General features: G+C 57.6%; 2 protein-coding genes across 3 annotated transcripts in view; both read right to left on the bottom strand.

Annotated features, from left to right (window-relative positions):
• Positions 1–291: 291 nt before the first annotated feature.
• Positions 292–4,999, bottom strand: TMEM115 (transmembrane protein 115). The gene is made up of 2 exons (XM_044253506.1): positions 3,705–4,999; positions 292–1,065 (listed from the first exon to the last, which is right to left on the bottom strand). The coding sequence occupies exons 1-2, from the start codon at positions 4,553–4,555 to the stop codon at positions 861–863; spliced, it is 1,056 nt and encodes a 351-aa protein (XP_044109441.1). The 5' UTR covers positions 4,556–4,999; the 3' UTR covers positions 292–860.
• A 2,237-nt stretch (positions 5,000–7,236) lies between these two features.
• CACNA2D2 (calcium voltage-gated channel auxiliary subunit alpha2delta 2) overlaps positions 7,237–22,052 on the bottom strand; it is a 139,365-nt gene continuing 124,549 nt past the window's right edge. The window contains exons 16-38 of one of the 2 annotated variants that reach the window (XM_044253504.1): positions 21,878–21,949; positions 21,613–21,687; positions 20,213–20,287; positions 20,064–20,135; positions 19,907–19,978; positions 19,741–19,802; positions 18,740–18,816; positions 14,804–14,864; positions 12,607–12,704; positions 12,296–12,386; positions 12,125–12,187; positions 11,875–11,978; positions 11,513–11,611; positions 11,332–11,420; positions 11,079–11,129; positions 10,752–10,823; positions 10,488–10,640; positions 10,275–10,327; positions 10,091–10,146; positions 9,841–9,967; positions 9,584–9,693; positions 9,401–9,483; positions 7,237–9,314 (exon numbers count right to left, since the gene is read on the bottom strand). In XM_044253504.1, coding sequence (XP_044109439.1) covers positions 9,174–9,314; positions 9,401–9,483; positions 9,584–9,693; positions 9,841–9,967; positions 10,091–10,146; positions 10,275–10,327; positions 10,488–10,640; positions 10,752–10,823; positions 11,079–11,129; positions 11,332–11,420; positions 11,513–11,611; positions 11,875–11,978; positions 12,125–12,187; positions 12,296–12,386; positions 12,607–12,704; positions 14,804–14,864; positions 18,740–18,816; positions 19,741–19,802; positions 19,907–19,978; positions 20,064–20,135; positions 20,213–20,287; positions 21,613–21,687; positions 21,878–21,949 — 1,956 coding nt within the window. In that variant the 3' untranslated portion in view covers positions 7,237–9,173. The remainder of the gene's footprint in view (positions 9,315–9,400; positions 9,484–9,583; positions 9,694–9,840; positions 9,968–10,090; positions 10,147–10,274; positions 10,328–10,487; positions 10,641–10,751; positions 10,824–11,078; positions 11,130–11,331; positions 11,421–11,512; positions 11,612–11,874; positions 11,979–12,124; positions 12,188–12,295; positions 12,387–12,606; positions 12,705–14,803; positions 14,865–18,739; positions 18,817–19,740; positions 19,803–19,906; positions 19,979–20,063; positions 20,136–20,212; positions 20,288–21,612; positions 21,688–21,877; positions 21,950–22,052) is intronic. The other variant, XM_044253505.1, reaches the window with a different exon arrangement.

The raw sequence follows: 22,052 nt of genomic DNA, 5'->3' as shown, positions 1-22,052 counted from the left end.
TGAGCCATCAGGGAGAACAGCCCTTCATGACAGACGGGCCCTCTGCCATCAGATCCTTTGGACAGGGCCTCCCTGACTGGGAATCAGAGGGAGAGAAAATGAAGTGAGAGCTCTGGGAAGGTGGTTTTAACAGTGGGCATATGGTGGTAAGGGGGGAGTGGGAGTAACAGAGTTCTTATTCAGCTGGAATTGCCATGGCGACCAAGCCCTGGACTCTAAAGTCCTAAGTTTACCGTTGAACACGATGAGAGGGCTGCGCAAGGTGGTCTGACAGAGCCCAGGAGCCATACCTCAAAGAACTGCTTTATTGATACTGCAAGGCTGGGCCTGGCTGCCCACTCAAGTGGTCCTGTAAAAAATACTTGGGAGCTGTGGCTCTTCTGGCCCAGAACAAGCCACAGCCACAGCAGAGGGAATCAGAAATCTTCACACGAACATAGTCTTTCTGAGGGTGGGCAGGGAATTGCAGTCCGGCACTGGCTGGACCCCCAGAACGTTTTTGGCAAATCCTTGCCTTGGCTCAGGGCTCTTGGCAACCAGGCAACCTGGGTTGGCCCAGGCACTGTGACACCAGTGTCCCTGTAGCCACTTGCTTGGGGCTATCTGCTGAGGTACAGTCTTACCTCAGAGGGCCTGGGCTGGCTGATGGTTCAGAGGCCCCATACCTGGCATAGTGGTTGTCTGGAGTTGGAACCAAGTAGCAAGAGTCCTGGGTAGTGTTGGCGAGAAATAGCAGAAGGCTGTGGAGACCCCCAGCAGGCCTTCTTCCCTCTCCTCAGAGCAGTCAGTGCCCTGGAGTAGCTGAGAGTTGTCAAGGGGGAGCTTGGGAGAGGAGATGCTACACTCAAGGTGCTCTGGAGTTACAGCTTCGGGGGAGCTGCCTCGAAGGTGATCAGGCTGGATTCTGGGGCAGCCCCCTTTCCTGGGAGCATGGGGGCTTTGTCAGAGGGTATGGGGCTATCCACCTTGTCCCCTGCCTCCTCTTCATCGTCGTCCATGCTTGGCCAGACGGACTGGTCCTCCACTCTCTTCAGCCGCTCATTGAGGGCCTTTAGGGCCAATTGCCTGGAGCCAGGGGAAAGATGACAAATCACTATGGGTTTGGACTTGGCTCATGCCCTATATTCTTCCCCCATGAAGCTGGCTCCCCTACCACCCAGCTTTCTCTTAGAATCTTATGCATTCCCTTTTACCATGAAAGACCCAGGGCTCCCCAGGGACTGGATAGGACCCACTCAGCCATCAGAATAAGGACCTAAAGGGCTTGGCTGCCCACACACAGAGCCTTCCCTTCACAGTCCGGGCACCTCCAGGCTTAGAAGGCCAGCAGGGTGTCTGCCAGACTGGCCACCAGGCCAGCCTCAGGAATGATTCTGAGGATGGTGCCTAAGCATGGGCAGAGCTGGTACCCTAGGGAAGATGGGTGGAAGGATAAGTCCCTTGGATCACTGGTATCACATCCAAGGAGAGGGTTATTACTTCTCTCTCTCTCCTTGTTAGTTGTGTTTTGAGTCTCCTGGCAAGGGTCTGAGGGGAATGCTGGAACTCAAGCACCTATGTGGGATCTCAACCTGGGAAGCAGGGCCAACTTGGGTCAGCCCATCCCTCCTAACGGACTCTAATGTCTTCCTTCCCAGAGGAATCCCCACAGCCACCAGGACCTGTGTTAGAGCAGGGACACACCAGGTCCTTGCAGAAAGAGGAGGGACAGCTTATGTGTGTAGGAGACAGGCCAGAGCCTACGGTTCCACTGGACAAACCCTTTTGGACCTTACTTTGGGGGGAGGTGGGAAAGTTGACTAGAAGGTATATCTGTGCACTTGGGACTCTAGTTTACCCAGGAGGTGGAATGCCCATGCTGCCAGCTAATACTTCCAATAGTGGTAACTCTGGAACCCTGATGCCTCAACCTGTCTGTGCTGCAAGGATGGGGGACAGCCTGTAACAGCCTTCCAAGTTCCATCAGAGGAGCAAAACCGCCAACATGCCAGGCAAATGACAGGAAAGGCAACAAGAACATGGACACAGAAAATGCTAGCCCAATTCCATCTTGTGCTCTAGCCTGACACATGGCATACTGGCACAGATGGGACAGTTCCCTGTGCTACCCAGGCTCCAGCCTGGAGATAGCCTTGTCAGTTCTGTCTAAAGTCCGCTAAAACAGAGGTAGTGACATAGTATTCACTTCCTCATGAGGGTCAAAGATAGGAAATCCTGCCTCGCACTACTAGTAGCCCTTTGGGTTTGGGAGCAGCATACTGCTAGAGGCCCAATTGGTCGGAGAAGTAACAACCACAGGGCTATGCCAGGAACCTAGCTCCTGACAACCTTCCCTACCTCAGCCTGCCATTTTCTTGGGCCTGAGCAGAGCTGTTTTGAATCTCCAGCCAACCCTAACTAATCCAAGACTTCTCATTAAAGAAAGAGTCCCCACCGGTACCTGGCCCCACCTACAGAGCTCTGAGGACAGCTCAGTTTCTGCCAGGTTCAGCCTTCTTGGTCCCACCTTCTCCACTGGATAAAGTGAACACAAACCTCAATCTTTAGGATTCATCGGCCACAGAGATACAAACCACAGGGCTCACAGTAATGCCCCGCAGCATGTTTTGTGTACTTTTCAACACCCACCACCTTAGGCCATAGTAATCTGTGGCCCTTCTCCAGCTGGCAACTCCTTCAAGAAAGGGGTGTATTCTACACTCAATGCCACAGACCCAGTGGGGACTAAGCACGGGGATAACCTTTCAGGTGAATTCATAAAGCTGCCTGCCAAAAATCAATTTAAGAGGTGAGCAAAAGCAAAAGCCTTTGGCAAATCCAGAAAGGAGGAACAGAGTCTGCTCCAGATTTCACTACTAAAGTAACTGCCTAAAAAAGAACTTCAACAATGATGTTGAAAATGTAGCTATGACAACTCTGGTGAGTCTACAGACCTGGGAGAGAGAGAGAAAACTGAATTAAAAAATGTCTTCCCAGCCCTGGACAAGGTGCATTCAGTGAATAATTCAGCTGGGGCTCCAGATGGTGCAGATGGCTTGGTTTACAGATAATGAAGGTTGTCTCCACACCCTGTGTGGTCAGCATGCTCCCACGGTGGGTCACATGGCCTGTTCCCTGGGTGTGGTGACACATACATGCTGGAAGGACAGGATGGTAAATCTAGTAATACCCTGAGGTTTCCCCCTCAATAAATTAAGTGGCAGAGAAGCACAGCATCTGAATTAGGACCCAGGAAGAGGACATAGTTCAGCATTTTGAAATTGGGGTGGCTCAGACCACCCTGTAAGGAAGGTCTTCATGTGTGTCCCTCCCTCAATAGGGAAATAGGACCAGCAGGTTGTTTCTGGCTCCCACAGGACCAGTGTCTAGGATTCCAAGACTCTGAGACAAGGTCAGGATTATGTGTACCTGGCCCTCCATTAGCCCTTACACAGTACCGGAAACTGGACATTTCTTAGGACTTGTTAAGTGGCCCGAGTGGTGTGAAAGGCAAATTGCACTCCTTCATGTTGGGAAGTGCTACTGGAGCCCGGCACCTAATTGCTGAGTTTCTCAAGGCCACAAACCGGATTTTATCTCCTGAGTCTGTCCCAACACCTGACCCTTGGCTGCCAGCCAACACACAGCAAGCAAAACAGATGGAATGAGACTCAGTCAATAAAAACTCCCTTAGCTCAATAATGTTTTGGAAGACTCCACAGTACCTTCTCCGCTCTGCATCCTGAGGGTCTGTGCCTGGGAGGCTGATGGTGATGGAAGATGGGGCACCTACATCATAGCGCTTCACTGTCTTCTGGCATATCTTTACCTTCACCAGGAGGCTGTGAACCAAGTTCGCCAAGAGCCCCACCACAGGCTGTAGGATCTCAGGGAAGAAGGTGGCAAAAGCAAAGTGGTCAGCCATGTCCCCTCGGCCTCGGCTATGGCGCTGGTAGAAGCGAAGATACACCCAACTGGAGAGAAGCCCAAAGCCATAGGATGCCAGTGCTGGGCTCTGGAGCAGCGTGGCCAGCCGCAACAGCAGCAGCAGCCCCAACAGCAGCATGGGCACCACGCTGACGCGCACCTGGGGCACACGCAGGACCACGCAATCCCCCATGGTTTGCTTGAGTGCCACCAGGACACCACCCAGGAAGCCCAGGGCTCCGTGGATGCGGATAGTGAAAAGGTAGACCAAGTTGAAGGAAGCCATGTAGGTGAGGAGGTAGGCGAAGGCCCCCAGCAGCCCCACAGACACATTCACCACTGAGAAGAAGATGAGCAGCTCCAGAGCTCCCCAGAGGGGCTCCAGCAAACGTCCAGCCACCACCACTGTGGCCAGGCTGATGGCCACATCCCACAAGTGCTGTTCCATCAGCCCGTGGGTGGCCAGGGTCCAGATCCAGAAATTGGGCGGAAAGAGGTAGCCTGGGGTGACCGCCAGGCAGCTGGTATCCACGGCGAAGGACAGCAGGTAGAGAAAGAGTACTGCCGCGCACAGGGTCTTTACCACCACGCTGGCGCTGGCCAGGATGGCCCCCAAATGTTGGCGGGCGCCCGGTAGGGCGCGCTGCATCTTCCCGAAGGGCGTCGGCCTGAGGGAAGAGTGTAGTGTGTCAGGGGCCTCCCCGGGGCCTCGTCCCAGTCCGGCCCCGACGGGAGGCCCGGGCTCGGCCTAGTCACTGGCCTATGGCACCGGTGAAGATTCCACTTCTGGCTGCGTCGGCTCCGGTCCCAAAGGGCCGAGCTGGGCCTGGTCGCGGGCCCGGGGCCTAAGCCCCTCGCCGGGGACCTGAGGGACGGCCCTGGGAGGCTTCAGCACGTCTGCCTGCCGTCCTGCCTGCCTGTGGGCCCCGCGCCAAGCTGACCCGGCTGGCGTTGATCTCAGGGCTCGGCCTCTTCCATCTACTCAGGGGCCCGATGGTCTGAGCTGGACTGGAGCCTTGCTCTGGGCCCCAGTCAAGTCTCGTCAGCTCCGGCTCGGCCTCGGTCTCGGCTGCGGCTGTACCTCCTCCCTTCCCAGGCGCCGACAAACAGCGGTGCTGCGCCTGCGCGTCCGGGCAGCGGCGGGATGCCCTTCCGGCTCCGAGGCATGCTGGGAAACGTAGTCCTCTCCTGAAGACGGGGACGAGCGGAGATCAGAGTTCTGTAAAACTACAAGTTCCAGGAAGCTGTGCGCCCCGGCTGTTCCGGTTGATAAGAGGAGGCTGTGCTGGGGAGGTGTAGTGCTTAGGACCGTTTCCGCTGGCTGTCCGGGTTTGGGGAGGAGTAAGCTGGCTCAGGTAACCTTGGGAAGGCTCCGGGTACCCGCGTGGCAGCACAACTGGAGATACTTGCTTGCTGAATTTCCTGGGAACAGTGACTCCGTGCATGTACTTCTGAGTACATCTGAGTGTGTGCTTGTGGACAGGTGTGTAGGTAAGAATGTAGGTGGTCTCGGTGTGCGTACCAGTGTTCAGGAACTCCCGAAACTCCGTAGTCCGGTGTGTGCCTGACCTAGGTTGTATGGGTGTATGGGACCTGACCCAGATTGGGATTCTTGCTCTGCCATTTGGGGGCTCTGTGACACGAGCCAAGTTCCTCAATTTCATGAACCGTAAAATGAAGATGATGACAGGACCTAGCACGGTGAGGGTTCGTGGGGACTGTGAGTGTGTTGCTCAGGCTAACCTTGTTACTAGTGTGGTGGAGCTGCGACTCGAATTCAGGTCTCCTGCCCCCAAAGAGGCAAGACTGGGTTCCTTTTAGTGACTCTCTTCCCTGCCACAGATTTCTCATCTCTGGCCCTGAGGAAGAGAGGTCTCCCCGACAGACTTTGGGCCAGGGTGTTTACTGCAACAGTGGCTTCCTGCAGTTTGTGAGCAAACTGATTTTTTGGTGTATTGAGTCACTTTTTAAAAATTGTGCGTAAATAATTAAAATAATTATACGACAAAGCACGTTTATAAAGTGCAGAATCAATCTCTTCCTTTCAGCCACTGATCTCAATACAACTCCCAGTGTGCACATAACCTTCCAGGTTACAAAGGGTGTTGACGTGACACCCTTTTCTTTGCCTAGAGTCTGGGTTCTCATTGGATGCCACCTAGGGTAGAGTTGCCAGACTGAGCAAATCGAAGTACAGGGTGTACAGTCAAATTTGAATTTCAGATAAATGAATGATTTTTTAGTGTAAGCATGTCCCCAGTCTTTTTAGTATAGTGCAGTATTGGAAACATTCTAAAAAAAAATGCGTGCTTATCTGAATTTCAGATATGACTAGACATTCTACATTTTATCTGGCAACCCTACCCCAGGATCTGGGGGCTGTTGCAGGGCATGGAGCTGTCTCTGGGGTTACTAGTTAGGCATTGCTCTGTGGCCAACCCATGGAGGGGAATGAGGATGGGCGTCTTTGTGAAGGCCTGGTTCCAGCCCTCTCCAGGTCCTCTCTGAAACCTTTGCTGATTTCTTGCCCTTCTCACCATGGAGGAAAGGATTTCTCCTAAGTCTCAGTTTGTTTATCTGCAGTATGGAGATAAACTAGTGCCCAGGTCTAAGGTTGTAGGCTGGCTGCCCACCTGGTGTGTACAAAGTGTACGTCATGGAAGAGTGAGCATCAGCAGTACTGGGAAACCTCTGTGCTGGTGGTTACTGGTTTTTCTTCTTGAAAAGAGTGTCAAGGGTCACATGGACTAGGATTGATTATTAAGAGAGTTGGGATTAAATTGAACAAGGGCATAGGCAGGCCAGAGGAAGGTCTGAGAGGATTCACTGAAATGGACTCAGTCTTGGGTTCCAGTGTGAGCAGTGGCGGTCAAGGAGAGCACTGGGCCTTAAGCCTCTTCTGGGCTGGAAAGGAGCAGTGGTCATGCTTGTGGGTGGGCCAGACCCTGGTCTCCTCTAGACAACAGGATGGGGCCCTCAAGCACTGGGTCCTGGACCTGCGCCCAGTCCCACTACCTGCCCACTAGGTCCTGGTGGTCTGCCTTGATATCTAGACTCCTGCCTGAACTTGAATCTCGTCTGTCTTCTTTCTTCCACTGCCTTGGCCTTTAAGGACAGCTTTTCTCAGAGGCTTTTGAGGTTATATGAGAAAGGATGTCAAGGTTCTGGCACTTTGGAGTACCAGGAAGCATTATGCCCTACACCCACTGGGTACCTGGGTTGCAGTGGCTTTCACTCCTGGCTGAATGGTAGATGCGACTTTGAGGTCATGGCACCTGTCTTCAGGCTACCCGATCCCCACCCTGAGGCAGACACAGTGGATGGGAACCATTTGAAGTGAAAATATGAACATTATTTAATAACTGATCTTCTGTAATAAACCATTTGAAAATATTTTACAAGGAATCACACACACGATATTTTACAAAGTTTCTTGACTTTTTTGTCACTGTTTTTTCTGACTTGTCTGTACAAAATAGAACAACAACCAAAAAAAAGGGCGCAGAGAAAAGGAAATGGCCCCCCAGTCCCCCACAGATCCCCCGAGCCCGAGGTGAGGGGGCAGCCAGGTCGGGTGGGTGATGAGAAGGATCAGACCCAGCTCGGGGTTGGACAACTACCTGATGGGGATTGTTTGTCTGTTTTCCTGTTTTTTAAACTTAAAATATATATTTTTCTATATATGTTTGATTCTTTTTTATTTTTATATTCTCCATTGAGCACCTGACTACACTACAGTTACACACACGCCCCCGCAAGACATGGCTGGCATCTAGGCTGGGTGTACAGCTTGGGTGCCCACCCTGGCACCAGCAGCGGGCATGGACCATACACACACACTGAGAAAGCAACAAGCAACTTGACATTAATTAACGGAACCATTAATTAATGCATCACCCTCCCCCCTCCTCCCAGTCCATCTGAGCCTCTTGGCCACATCCCCCTGCCCTCTGTCCCCCAATTGCCCCCAGGCTGGGATGCCTTTAGGGGAAATGATCAGAATGAATGGTGTGAAGACATGTGCCTGGGCCCAGCCTCCGTGTGTGCAGTGTGTGTACATGTGTTTATGCGTGTGCAAGTGTGTGTTCAGCGGGGAGGAACAGTTTGCCACCCCCCCATTTGGGGGCATGGAATGTGTGTGTGTATGGGTGTGTGAAGAAACAGGGAATGGGCACAGGCCTGAGTGTTTAAGGACCAGATTGGGGGTGGGATGGCCCAGCCAGAAGTGATTATGTCACTCTGGCTAAGGAAAAGGGCAATGTCTGGTACATATTCCTCTGCTGAGAGGGGCAGGCAGTGGCTTGTGGTCCCGCTTGGAGCCTGACACTAGTGCGAAATGGTTACAGTGAGCACCTGGCGGGTTGAGGGACATTTCCGGGATACTGGCGGCTAGGGTGGGACACAGGGGTTGTCACCCCCTGCCCCAGCATTTGGCACTATTTGACATTCAGCTTTAGAGACAGAGGACCAGCTGGGCTGCAGGTCGGATTAGAGGCGGGCGGTGAGCAGGAGATGAAGTGTGCATGTGCCAACCCTCCCACCAACCCCTTGCCCTGTGTAAGGCTTTGTGAGCCCCCACCCCCACCCCACCCCATGGTGTGTGTGTGTGTGTGTGTTCTCCTTGGTGTGTCTAATGTGAGTTTCTGCCCTCAGGGCTCCAGGTGTGCACGGGATTGTGTCTGAGCCAGTGACACAGTCACTGGCCTGTCACCTCTAGGGCTGGAGGAAGGTGGGAGGTGGCTGTAGGCCTGAAAGGGGCAGGAGCCCATTGTGGGGCTGCCTCAGGACTTCTCTCCTGCAAGGACTTAAGCTGGGATGCACAGGCCTCAAACTGCCCATCTCAACTTCATAATTACCAGGGAATCCAGATTTGGTCCTGGGTGGGACCTAAGGGCCAGGTTAGAGGAGTCCAGCTGGGGCAGGGCCTAGGTCTCCCGCACAAAGGGAGCCTTGGGGCAGGGTGGGCAGTGGAGGCCTGGTTTGGCACCAGTACTGTGGCTTCCCTGTCCCAGCCCTCAGGGGTGGGTGAGTCCAGTGGGAATAAGGGGTCTGGGGTCACTCTGACGGTTCAGCGTCGAGATGTGGCTTGGGGGCCAAAGACCTGCGGTGCCCTCCTTTGGGACCCCCCCACTCCAAGGCTCAGACTCTTGAGCCTGGCCGCTCAGGTCCTTCAGTGAGGGAGGAGGCGAGGCTCTAAGGCGGGGTGTGTGGGGGCAGGGGAGTAGGGGAGAGACGGGGAGGCCTCGGGAGGGGTGGGAGGGGGACGCTCAGACGCGGCGCGAGGCGTGGGCGTGGACTTGGGGCTGCGGCCGCGGAGGCAGGCCCAGGAGGAGCAGCAGCTGCAGGGAGACCAGGACGCCCAGCGACGGCGGGAAGGAAGCTCCGCGGCCACAGTCTGAGGTATCTTCCTGCAGGAAGAGGCAAGGAGCGGGTCGGCCCGGGTAGCCCGGGGAGGAGAGGGAGCGCGAGGTCAAGTGCGCCGCCCCCTCCTCACCGTCGCGTTGTAGTCAAAGCAGATGTGCGGGCCTCTCCGGTATCGCGGTCTCTGCACCAGTTCACACTGCTCCGGGCCGTCCGCTGGGCATGGGTGGGGAGTCAAGGAGGTGGCAGGGTACGGAGGGGACGCGCGGGGCAGGAGGGGGCGCGCGGGCGGCGGGGGACGGCGGGGGCAGGATACAGTGTGTCTCCTTCTGCAGCAGCCGGCCAGCCTCACACTGGCTGCAGAGCGGCTTCTCGGCCACCACGAAGAGAAGGTTGGTGTTCGTCAGTCTCTGCGCGTGGAACAGCCTGGAGGCAGGACGGGAAGGCGGGGCGTTGAGACTCGCCCCGCCCCTCCCCGCTGGAGCCCTGTCCCCGCCCCGGGCCGCGCCCACCCGGCAGGCCCCCGTCCGGCCCCATCCCTCCCGCTCCTCCCGTCCCGCTCCCCGCCGGCACCTGGAGCAGTTTCCGCAGTCGATGATGGCGTTGTAGGAGGCGTTCACCGACCCGAAGTAGTACTGGGTCTGTTTCATGACGCAGCTGCTCTCGCGCGCCTCGGGGCTCCCCTCGGCCTCCGTGGGGTCTGCGAGGGCCAAAGCGCCTCAGCCCTACCCATACACCGCGGCCAGCTCCCTTTGAGATGGGTCTGAGCTTAGACTGGGGAAGGGGGGGGTGTTCAAGGAGGGGCTTCCAAAGCCCCACCTACCTGCGTGGAACCAGCTATGATAGATGAGGCCATAGAGAAGCTGCTGGAACAAGGACCTGCAGGGCATGGGTCACTGAGTGGGGGAGTGGTCACCAGAGATCAATGCCCTGCCCCACCACCTCTCTTGAGCCCTCCTCCTGCCCAGGGAGCACCCTTCCTCTGTGCCCTCCCCCCCCGGACTCACCAGGCGGCAGCGGAGGTCCACCAAGCCAGGTTAAGGAAATCTGCAATGGTGGGCTGCGGTGGAGAGAGGGGCGTGGGCTGCCGCGGCTGTCCCCGGACCTGGGTCACCCCACCCCAAACTCTCTCGTCAGAGGTGGAGTGTCATCTGTGGGCAGGTGTCCCAGGGCCGCCCCTCCCCCTCTCCATCTCTTGGCTGGGCATCATTGGGGCTCACCACAAAGACACCACGGGGTGCAGCACCCAGGTTGCCGGGTGGCTGGGGGGCGCAGGCTGCCTGATAGTCGTAGGACTCTTTGCGGGTGTAGAAGGAGTTGTTGTAGAGTGCCAGCATCAGGTTGGCATCGACCTCACTGAAGAACCTGCCCACCTGGGAATGCCAGGAGAATGGCGGTCACAGGATTGGCAGTGCCACATCTCCCCTCCCCCTGGAAGGCTTCAGTCCTGGTTCCCCTCCTCCCACCCTCTTCCTGACCCTCACCTGGTCCCACTGATGATTCTGGTTTGACAGCACCAGGAATCCCCCATCATCAATGAGGACACAGAGCAGGTCCTGGGAGGTAGGGAAGGGGGAGGAGGATGGAGGGGGACTCAGGCCCAGACCTTCCTCCCCAGACCCTGGCAGTCAGGTGGTTGGGTCAAAGGGGCACCACTCCCCCCACAGGTCTGCTAAACCTGTAACGTCAAGGTGGGGATGTTGAGACACCCCTCCGCCCCGCCCCCAACCAGGCCTAGGGACAGGCTAGCAATTGCAGCTGGGACTAAGAAGTCTGGGATTAGGGTAAACTGTGGTTCAGGGCCCACGTACCTCATTGTTAACCTCGCAGTCCATCTCACAGTGGCTGCTGGGGCCACACTGCTGGGCAGAGAACAAGAACCATAAGGTGCCCGTCAGTTCTCCCCCTCCCATCACCCTTCATACATCTGGGTCCCCAGGCCATCTGCAACAGCCACTGTTTCCCCAGAAGGCACAGGAACCACTCTGAGTGAGTGGTAAGGGTTCCTGGGGGGCGGGGGACTCAGTACTGCTGGGCTTACTGCCCCCACCCCCGCCCAGGTACCTTCTGAGGCTGGTCCTGGTGGGTACGGTTGCTGGCTAGCACCTTGAACTTCTCAGCCCAGGCCTCTAGGTCCAGCTTAACACCTACCACTATAGAGGACAGCAAGGGGCCATCAACGCCCGCCTGCCTGGGCAGCACCCTGTCCATCGTCTCTTTCCCCGCCTCCGCCCCAGGCATTCACCTGCTGGCCTCAGTGAGCGTCCGCCCAGGCTTAGCTCCACAGCTGTGCTGACGAGGATGCCCACCGTGTCATTCTCCAGCTCCAGTGGCCTTAACAGGGCTGCAGGTGGGGTGGGGCGGTCAGGGGTAGGGGCCAGTGGCCATACTGACCACTCTGTGTTGGGCCTGTGGACCCCAGAGCCCAAATCAAGCACCTGGTACCCAGTGTAGCGATGACAAAGCCTAGCTCTGTCTTCTCATTGGCCCCAGTCTTGGCTCACCTCATGTTCGAGAGCAGCCTCAGCAGCAGAGCCCAGCCCTGGCCAAGCAGACAGGGAAGCCTCAACTTCCCACCCGCTGCTGGGCACCTGGGAGGACACTCACCGTCCTGGTGTGGGGGTTTGAAGACATAGCCACGGTTATCCAGGCTGCGGCGGTAGAAGCTGGCATTGAAGGGCTCCGGGTTCTCTGTCCAGTCCTCAGCTGCTCTGGTTACCGAGATGGACAGAGGTTGGTGGAAAGGGTGGTGTGCAGGGGACAGTGTCTCAGCAGGTGCAAGGAGGCCTATGGGTGGCGGGACAGAAGCAGGGTCCCAGGCGGCGGCAGGGTCCTGGGTGGCAGGTAGGTCACTTACTTGTTGGGGAATACACGGGTGATGCCGCCGTCGGTGGCAGCGAACACGGCTAGAAGGCTGTACCTGAGGGGCAGCAGGGAGGTGAGTCACAGGCCTGCCTTCTTCAGGGCAGTGCCAGGGCCTCTGGGCCCATCCCAGCCTCCTTGCCCCCACAGGCTGGACAGTGCCTACGTGTTGAGATCCTGGTCCCGCCACACGCGCTCCACCAGCTGCTGTGTGATGCCAGTGTCCAAGATCAGGTTGTGCAGAAGGAAGTTGTTGCCTGGAACGGGAGGGTAGGGGTGGAGAGGGCATCTTCTTGTGGCTCCCTGCCCACTGTCCCCTGTATACCCCACACTGTCTGGAGCCTTCCCCACTCTCTGGCCCAGACCCTGCCCCGGGCTTGGGTCTGCATCATGCCTGCCCGGTCTCGGGGTTCTCTTGGGCTGCCTCCCTTGGGGCCTAGGCACTGCCCAGAACCGGAGGCCCCACCAGGCACTCACACTGCTTGGAGTCTGGAGTCACTTTCTCCATGAGCTCAATGAAGTTTTTCAGGAACTCGGTGTTGTTGTCTGAGGCGTTCAGGTCCTTGCAATACTCTCTGAGGATGGGGAGGGGTGAGAAGAGTGGGCTTGGGGGGCTGGACAGAGCAGAAGGGCTGAGGCTTCCCAACAGGCCTGCCTGGCCATCGGCTGAGAAGCCCGGGCCTCAGCTGGGGACTGTGTATTCCTGCTGGCTAGGGCCGTGTGTGCCCTGCAGGCTGCCACGTCTGGGGGTGGTGGGCAGAGCTGACACGAGAAGGATGGTCCACTTCCTCCAGTCTGGCAGATTCTCCCTCCTGGGTATAGCCCCACAGAGCCTCCCACCCCTCCTGTGTAGCTGGACCTAGATGGCCCACAGGGGAGGCCCCAGGAAAGGCCTCATGGCTGGCTCGTCCCCTTGTACGCTGAAGTACCTGCGGGCACCAGGTGCGTGAGGAACCAGCACTGGCTTTGTCAGGCTGCATGTAAGCCCTCTGCCGCCTCCTGGCTTCTCACATCTGGACAACTCACTTAAGCTCCACGAGCCTCAGGTTTTCCCCTCATACCACAGAGAGTGTCAGGAAGTCAGGGGGAGCATGTGGGACCTCAGACTGGCCGTTCCTTCTGCCTGGGATGCTCCTCCCCCAGAAGCGGACAGGAGAAATCCCTCACTTCCTCAAGGCCCTCGCTGGGCTCGGGTTCTGGGTCCTAAGAACGTGGGAACTTTGGGGGCATGAGAGGCCTGCTTAGGGCTTTGTTCCCCAGGAAGTCTTGGCGAGCTGTCCTTGTACAGATGGAGCTCTCCTTCCTGCCCAGTCCCACGCCCCTGCCACCAGCCACCTCCCCACTGGCCTGGAGGCAGCAACCTTAGGAATTTTAAAAAATGCGCTGCTTCCTGAGGCTATGCTAGGGCCCATGGTTTGGTGAGGCACCGGGGATGGGATCTCAGTTCCTGCTTGCTCTCTGGCCCCAATGGCCTTTGTGCTCTGCCGTGGGGGGCACAGCTGACATACAGAGGAACACCCATATGGTCGTGCTTCAGCTACAACCCCCACCCCCTGCCGCACCTCCCTGCCCCAACACTATGTACATTTATAGCTGTGGATTACTTCCTTCGCTCACCCAACACATAGTTACTGAGCTCTCCTGAGCCAAAGGTCCAGAAGTGACAAAAACAAACCCAGTCCCCTCTCTCAGGGCCACGTGGGCCACACAGGACTTTTCACTCATTGCCACTGTCACTCATGACCATAGACATCCCCCCGTAGTACATTCAGACTCTTAGAAATGTTCACAGTTACTCACAGATAAAACACTCATCTACAGAGAGTCAAGAGCAATCTGTGGGAGCATGCTCACACGTGCATACACGTGGAGGTCAGGAGTGTCCAGAGCCCCCATGTGGTGCTTGAGAGTGCCCCTGGGTCTCTGCCAGCTCCCCCCACCTCCCCTTGTCCAGAGCGAGGTCGTGGGGGAGGGCTTCGCCACGTGGGGGCCTGTTGGCCTCCTCACTTGTGGGGCAACAGGCAGAGGGTGGGCACCTGAGGATGTGTGTGCAGGCTGAGTGTGCACTTCAGGGAAGGCCCAGGGTGCTGGACCCCGGCCCCTCACCGGCCTGAGCAGCTCTTCAAAGCCCTTGTACTCCCCACCTGTCCCAGTCCCTCTGAGCCGGAAATTCAGCACTGCCCACAGAAGCTCTGGCTGGCTCATCCCCAGACCCACACAAACACTGACTGACACAGAACAAGGCTGGGGTGCAGGGTGGGGGTGGGGTGGGGTGGGCGCCACAAACCAGAACAGCAGCTGCCCAGGGACGAGTGGGCTGTGGACAGCCTGCCCAGGGCAGAAAGGGTCCTTCCTGGTGTGGCCTGGGAGGGCAGGGAAGATGGGCAGAGTCCGGGGGCCCTCCCATGCCAGGGCCAGTGGGGGCTGCAGCTGGGGGAAGGTGCTGGCCACTGCTGCCTGGTGTGGCCACATGGTCCAGGGATGCACAGGGGTGCGCAGCCAGGGCTATGCACGGGGTGGGCGGGGTGAAACCGCACAGGGTACACACACACACACACACACACACACACAGCTCCAGGCAGTAGTGCAGGAGGTGGAGGGAGGGCGGGGGGGGGGGGGTGCTGGGGCGGTTGGGTTTGGGGAGGACACCTCAGCAAGGCCACACGCAAGCTACCTGGGAGCAATGAAAACATGTCCTTCAGACTCAAAGCTGCTGGGGAGCAGGAACTCAAAATCTGCAACAGAAACGGGGGGTTATCCGGCGGGGGCTGGGGAGGCAGGAGGCTGGGGGGGGTGCTCAGAGCTGACGGGGGAGGCGGGGCGGAGGGACAGGGAAAGAGGGTGGCTTGAGGGAGGGGGAGACACCAGCAAAGAGGGAACCCGCCACTTCCACGTTCAAGTTCGAGCCAGAGAGAAGGGGCGGGCAGAGAGACGGGGTGGGCGGGGAGGGGGGCGGAGGGCCTGTGGAGACCACGCATCGCAGGAGGAGGGCAGTTATAGCCAATATGTTGCCCAGGCCTGGTCCTCTGCCGGCAGTGAGTCCCGTGGCGCGGCTGTATATGCTTCCATACGGCTGTGTATAGCACATATACACGGACACACACACACACATATATATATACACACACTGCTATATATATGCATGGTCTGGGGGAGGCGCCGGTCTCGCTCTTATCACGTCCGTAATGGAAAAAACCGCATGCGGAGCTTCCTTTGCCTCCAAAGAGACTTTGAGGAAGGGAATTGGCTTTTGGCTGCGGATTTTTATCTCTCTTTCTTTGCTGCAGCTGTTTGCATTTTGGTAGGTCTCGCTTTTGTTCCGTGTCAGGCATCAACATGGCCAAACCGAGGGGATTTCTCACGGGCACAGACAGTCCAACCAGAGACAGGGTGGGTGGCTGGGGCCGGGCTGCAGTGCATTGTGGGGGTCCCGCGGTCCTTCCTGGGCTGGGAGGCTGGGTGAGGGGAGACTCTCAAGGTGCCTGGGAATGTTCCCAGGCTGAGGGAGGAAGGTCGGGAGCCGGGGGGATGGGAGTGCTGCTTGATCGTGTCCTGTCCTTTTGGGCTGGCGACATGAGGGTGATGAGGTGGCTGGCGGAAGAAGAATGGGCCTCCACCTTTCCTAGGACCTGTCTGGGTTCAGAGCAGCCAAGGAGGAATGCTGGGGCTCCAGGAGTTGTGGGGTGCTCTTGAGGGATCCCCAGTTGGGCCTGTGCACATGTTTAGAGTGAGCACATACGTACATGGGAGAGCTTGTGTTTGTGTGAGCGTGCATGTGTACGACTGTCTCTGGGTGGCTCTGGGAGTGATGCTGGGGCTTCTCTTGGGCTTCTCCCTGCTGGGCTGGGTCAGCTACCTGCTGGTTCTGCATTTTGGGGGCAGGCTGCCCCTGCCCCATGGCCTGTTGCCCTCTGGGCAGCCCACCTTCCAATCCTGTCCTCGCCAAGGTTCCGACCTCTCTGTCACCGTAGGGCTTTATTTTTGCAGAAGAGGGGTCTTATTTGTTCCCAGATACTCCCACAATGCACTGCAAGATTCCGAGAGGTGGGCTTGGGGTGCCTGGAGGGGCTGGGCAGTCAGTCACTGGTTGGACTGTTGCTTTCTGATGGGGCTGTGAGGCAGGGTTTGGACACAAGCCGATAGGGAACGGGTGTGGGGGAGGGGAAGGAGGAGAAAGAAGAAGGCGGTAGGGAGACTAGGCTATAGTTGTCATTGTTACCAGAGCCCTGCATTTCTGGGGACACTGGGAGGGATGTGGAAGGGGGAGAAAAGACAACTCAAGCCAGTAGGAGTAGGGCCTGTCCCCCACCCCCACCCAGGCCACTGGGGCCAGCTCTATCCCTTTTGCTGGACTAGGCTGGATAGAGCCCCTGGGGCTCCTGGGGGAGCCCTGGCTTCCAGGTCATCCCCTTGTGGCTCTCCATGCCCCTTTGTCACAGCACTCCCTGGGCAGGGTGTCTCTGTACCTGTGGCAGAGCCCCTCCCGTGCTTCCCTTTCTCGCTCTCCTTATTGTCCACCCGAGTCTGCAAGTTCCCTGCCTGCCTTCCTCCAGAGTCTCTGCCTTCGGTTATCTCTAAGAGCCAGAACATTTTTCTTCATCCCCAGACTGATTCCCTCCAAGCTCTTTTGCTGGCCCTCGGGGTCCAGACACATTTCCTTTCATTCCTGGCTAGGCTCACCATCCCTGAGTCTGCTTTTACTTCCCAGGGGAACACCTTCTCCATACCTGGCCACCTGCCCCAGTCGCAGTGGGTACCATGGTTGGGCTGGGCCAGCGAGCTTTAGCAAAGCAGTGGGGGCAGCAGGGGACAGGGGCGTCAGCACCTAGGCCAGTGCCCAGGATGGTTGGGTCTGCCTTGCTCTCCCAGTGGCGTGGCTGATGCTCCATCCTGCCTGTTCCAGGGCAGAACTTCCAGAGCCTCTGTCACCTGTTGGGGAACTGCCAACTTCTGGACCAACTGACAGAGACCACAGGAGGGAGAACTATCCCAGAGGAAGCCTCAGGTGGCCGTGGCTTTCCCATAAGCCTTTCATAAGCCCCATGGAGGACTTCTCTAGCCCCTCCCTGCCTATCAGGGCCTCTGCTGTGCGGGGTGGGAGGTGGTGGAGAGGCATCCAGCCCTGTCCCCACTGTTGAGTTGTCTTGGAGGGACAGAGAAAGTGGGGATGGGCAGGGACCTGCCCAGAGGGAGCAAGGAGGATGAGGGGGGGCCTGAGCTCTCAGAACACCCGGAAACCACCCTGCAGGCGGGGCCAGGAGAAGGGCCGCTGGCTGTAATAGGGGTTTAGGGATGAGGAAAAAGGCAAGAACTAGAGGAGACAGGGGATGCTGGGAGGAGCCCTGGAGAGCGGAGGTTTGGCTGGTTCCTGGGCAGGGAGGGGGGCAAGCAGGGGTGTGAGGGTGGGTGGGGTGGGGAGAGGAGGGTGCACTGGTTCTGAATATACTTGCCCTTCAGTTTGCTGATTGGCACTGGGACAGTCCACCAAGAGAGAAAGCGAGGAAAACAAAAACAACACAAACACAAAAACAAACGAAAAGGGGGAGGGGAAGGGGAGGGGCACAAACAATATTTTATTCAATGGCTGTTTGAATGAAAATATTGTGTCTCATCATCATACCGAAAGGAAACTTCTTGCAAAAAAACGACATGAGAGAGAAAGAGAGAGCGAGAAAACTCAAAGGAGATGAGCCCCAGTCGGCCAGGCAGGTGGGGGGGCGCCCGGTGGGGCCGGAGCCCCAGCCTCCCTCCCAGTGACTCCGGGCAGAGGGCAGGCGGGGCCACAGGCTCCGCCTCTTGTGGGGGAGGCCCAGGGTGAGCAGGACATGCAGGGATGAGCCACAGGCAGAGGAGTGGGCAAGGGAGGGAAGGAAGAAGAGAGATCCAGAGAGGAAGAGAAGGGGAGAGGAAGGAGGAAGGAGAGGCAGGGAGGGTGGGATGGGGGGGGGATGAAGATGGGGAAGAGAGCAGAGGGAGGGAGGGAGAGAGAGAGAGTAGGGATACTGGAGTAGGGGAGAGAGAAGGGAGAGGGAAAGGGGAAGACAGAGAAGGTGGGGATACAGGGAAAGGAGAGAGAGGAGGCAGAGGGAGAGAAGGGCGGAGAGAGAAGGAAGGGCCGAGGGAGTAGGCAGTGGGGGTCAGAGGAAGGTGAGAGGGCGGCTGAGGGAGGAGGAAAGTGAAGGAGGATTGGGGGGGTGGAGGAGGGGAGAGAGAGACCCTGGGAGGGGGGCACGACAGGGGGAGAGAGCTACAGGGCGCTGGGGAGAGGAGAGATGAGAGGAGGGGGTGTCTTCCAAGAATGCAGCCCCCAGGGGTGTGCGGGGGGGAGGCAGGCTAAGGAGGGAAGACACGCAGTAGGAGAAACTAAAATCAAAAACCTCAACGGAAATCATGAGAGAATGATCTGGAACCAAATCTGAGAAAAGGCGAGCATGCAGATTTCCACAGACTTTTGGATGGCTGGTGCCCCAGCCTGCGGGTGCCTGGGGGGTGGGCAGACTGGGCAGGAGGGGCTGCCTTGCCACCAGTGACTGGCTCTGCTGCCTGGGGCCGGCCAAGGTGCGGGGCAGAGGCAGGGGTGCAGGGCGCAGGCAGGGGCCGGGCCACTTACACTTGACCTGTAGGATCTGGTCGCTGAGGTTGGCTTGGAGGTAGAAGGTGCTGTAGGGTGGGAGCACAAGCCCCAGGCTGGGGAGGAGGAGAGGGAAGGAGCATATGTCACTCACTGCTGGGGAGAGGGGGGCCACATGGACATCTGGCACCTCTACTCCACGGCCTGGGAGTTGGGTAGAGTGGCATGGGCTGTGACGTCCCCTCTTCTGCCTGCCAGGGCCACCTTGCCCTGGTAGCTGTGGGAGATTCACTCCCCAAACTCTCCTGGACACCTCAGGATGCCCAGCCCAAAGCAAGTCCCCACCCAGCAGCCCCTGCTTCCAGACACCAAGCCAGCCTCCTCAGTCAGGCCAGCAGACTCACAAGGGGCAGAGCACTGTCAGTGAGCTAGGCTGGTGGGAGCACAGCCATGGGAGAGGGGTCCTTAGTCCCCAGAGGATTAGGCCGTGTGAGGGCCAGTGGAAAGCAGGGCTGGGCTGCCACGCTGAGGAGCAACCACAAGCCAGGACGCGGGTGTGAGTGAGACGGGCTTTGGGGGGCCCGAGAAGACAGCCTGCACAGCCCGAGGCCTGACCCATAAAGGTACCTCTTCTGAGGGCTGTGGTGCCTGCTGAGAGCCAGCCCAGGGATGTGCTGAAGGTGACCTCCTGGGTGCAGACACCCAGGGACACGATCCAGGCAGGGGTGACATGAGAGGGCGGGCTGGCGTGGGAGACATCAGATGTACTGTCTTGTCTCTGTCCTGTTCTTCCAGGAAATGGCCCTTCCTGAAGGGCCAGCCAGAGGCCCTTGGGGCACTGAGAGTCCCGGGGTGAGTAGTGAGCAGCCCTGGCTGCTGGTGCCCCACTGGGATCCTGGCTGCAGCCCCTGAGAACCCGCAGACCCACAGACCCCACCCACAACCCAGACAGGAAGAGGGCTCAGACTCCGCTCTGCGGCTGCCCCGCCCCTCCCTGCCGGCCCCGCCCCTCCCTGCCGGCCCCGCCCCGCCCCACTCACCTGTAGTTGGTGCTCCTTATGGGCACCCAGGTGTAGTTCCGCACCACCTCGTCTACGTACCTCTGAGAGAAGAGGCTGGGTCAAGTACTTGGGCCAGCAGGCAGGGGTGGGATGGTGTGCGGGAGGGCGCCCTCCCTGACTTTGTCCCCCTCTACAGTCTTCTCACCTCATCCAGGGACTTGACCAGTGTTCTGATTTGCTTGTGGCCCTTGTTGCCATCGATCATGCTCCGACGGATCTGAAAGGGGAGGGATGTGAGCGGTGAGGCCCCTGCTCTCAGCTGCTCTGGGGGCTGCCATCTTTACTTCCCTCCCTTCCCTTACCTCCTCCTTGTTCTCATCCTCCAGCTCTGCATCCAGGAAGTCCAGAGTCACAGGCTCCCGGAAGTTGGTGGTCTGTGGGAGGCAGGGCAGGAGGTCAGGGGTCGCCATCTTGAAGTGTCTACCCTCCTCCTAACTGCCCCCTGGCTCACCTGGGGCTTGAGGTTGGGGTGCAGCAACACGTAGCCGTTCAGATCAATGGCAAACACATAGCCGTTGGCTCCAAGCTGGGGGCATAGATGAGGGGGCTCAGAGCCTAGGAGCCAGGCAGGGATTCCCCAGACTCTTGAGCTCTTCCTCAGCCTGCTTTCCATATCACTGAGGGGGTGCCATATGCCTGCCTGGGCCAGGGGCCCTCACATGCCACGTGGCCTTGAACCTGTTTCTCAAATCAAGCCCAACAAGATAGTGTCCCTTGTTGAGGCTGATGGGCTCCACGGGACCACAATTCGATTTGGCCTTCTGACCGAACGGCTCCTGGTTCTCTTCAAACTGTCAGTCACCTAGACTGTTCTTTTTCCTCTGGCCCCTCAGGGCGGACATCCCCTCCCTGTCCCCTCCCCACTACTGTTTCCTTCAAGTCCCCATTTCAGTAGATCGCATAGGGAGGAGGGTATCCCTTCCATACAGAAGGAGGAGTGAATGGGACCTTGGACTCACCCGTAGCTCTCTAGGCTGTTTTCTCACTGCACATGGAGGCCAGCGACACAGGGCCTTCATGTGGCTCCCATCTAGGCAAGCAGTCTGTCACACACGTCCCATCCCCCACCCTTTTGCAACCAAGACCGAAGCTGCCTTTGCCACAGGCCCTGGGCCAGCCACACTGACCTTGCCCCTTCCCTGGTTTATGATTTTGGTTTTCACCTTCCATCCTTTGCTCAAAGGGTTTCCTGTAACTCCAAGGTATGCCTTCTCTCTATCTGACCATAATGCCTGACCTGCCTGGCCCATCACTTATTACTGTGTGGCTAGAAATAATATTTACATTTCTTTTTAAAAAGATTTGTTTATTTATTTTCAGAGCAAGTGAGCATGCATGTGTGCAAGTGGAGGGAGGGGCGGAGGGAGGGAATCTTCAAGCAGACTCTCTTGCTAAGTGGCCTAGGTGGACCCCACGTTGAAACCAAGAGTCAGACACTTAACCAGGCACCCCTGTTTTTTTTTTTTTTTTTTTACATTTTTAAGTGGTTGAAAAAGATCATGCCATGAAAATTATGTGAAATTTAAATTTCGGGACCCACAAACATAATTGTTATGGAACACAGCCGTGCCCACTTACTTGTTTTGTCTGTGGCCATTCTCCGTACAACAGCAGAACTGAGTCTGAGTACTTACACTGGCAGAACCTAAGATATTCCTAGTCTGGCCCCTCACAGAAAGTCTGCTGATCCCAGCTCTAGGCCCAAGGTCACCTCCTCCAGAAGCCTTTCCTGACTGCCTCAGTTCACAGGTCTCCCTGGAGGTGCTGTAAGCCCTCTCACACACCTCTGCTGAGCCTGGCTTGTGTCCCTGTGGGAGGCAGAGCTGGGTGGACGGGCAGATGAACACTTACTGTGTAATTTGGAGTCAGCCTCTTGATGTCATTCAGAGCCACATCGATGCCCATCACACCCAGGATCAGCTGGTTCTGGGAGCAGAGGCATGGGGTCTGCAATGCACTCAAATCCACAGGGGAGCCCCACTGTCCAAACCTCATGCTCTAGGCCTCAAGCTGCTCACAAGAGGTTGCCTCTGTCCAGTCTGAAGGCTATCCTGTCCCTCCTCTGTCCCAGGCCTGCTAGGGGCATGCCTAGCCCTTCCCTGGTTGGGAACCTTACCTTTTTTTCCCCAGGGCCATCCTGTGTCAGGTTGAAAACAGGGAGGGTCCCTGTCACCACTAGCCCCAGGCCCTGAAGGGAGAGGAGGATGACAGGTCAGTCTCCTGTGGCCATCCATGCCCCACCCTGAGTGTTCAGAGGGTGGGCTCAGGCATAGGCCCCCTTTTTTCCTTCT

This window comes from Neovison vison, chromosome 6, assembly GCF_020171115.1.
Source record: "Neovison vison isolate M4711 chromosome 6, ASM_NN_V1, whole genome shotgun sequence".
Lineage (NCBI taxonomy): Eukaryota > Metazoa > Chordata > Mammalia > Carnivora > Mustelidae > Neogale > Neogale vison.
This window is presented reverse-complemented; position numbering and strand designations above follow the sequence as displayed.

What these genes read in the sequence shown, in the direction of transcription:
- TMEM115 (XM_044253506.1), bottom strand. Translation starts at nt 4,555, where the DNA reads ATGCAGCGCGCCCTACCGGGCGCCCGCCAACATTTGGGGGCCATCCTG. An exon ending in CAGGATGCAGAGCGGAGAAG is followed by an intron (nt 1,066 to 3,704) that starts GTACTGTGGAGT and finishes CCCTGGCTCCAG; the next exon opens with GCAATTGGCCCTAAAGGCCC.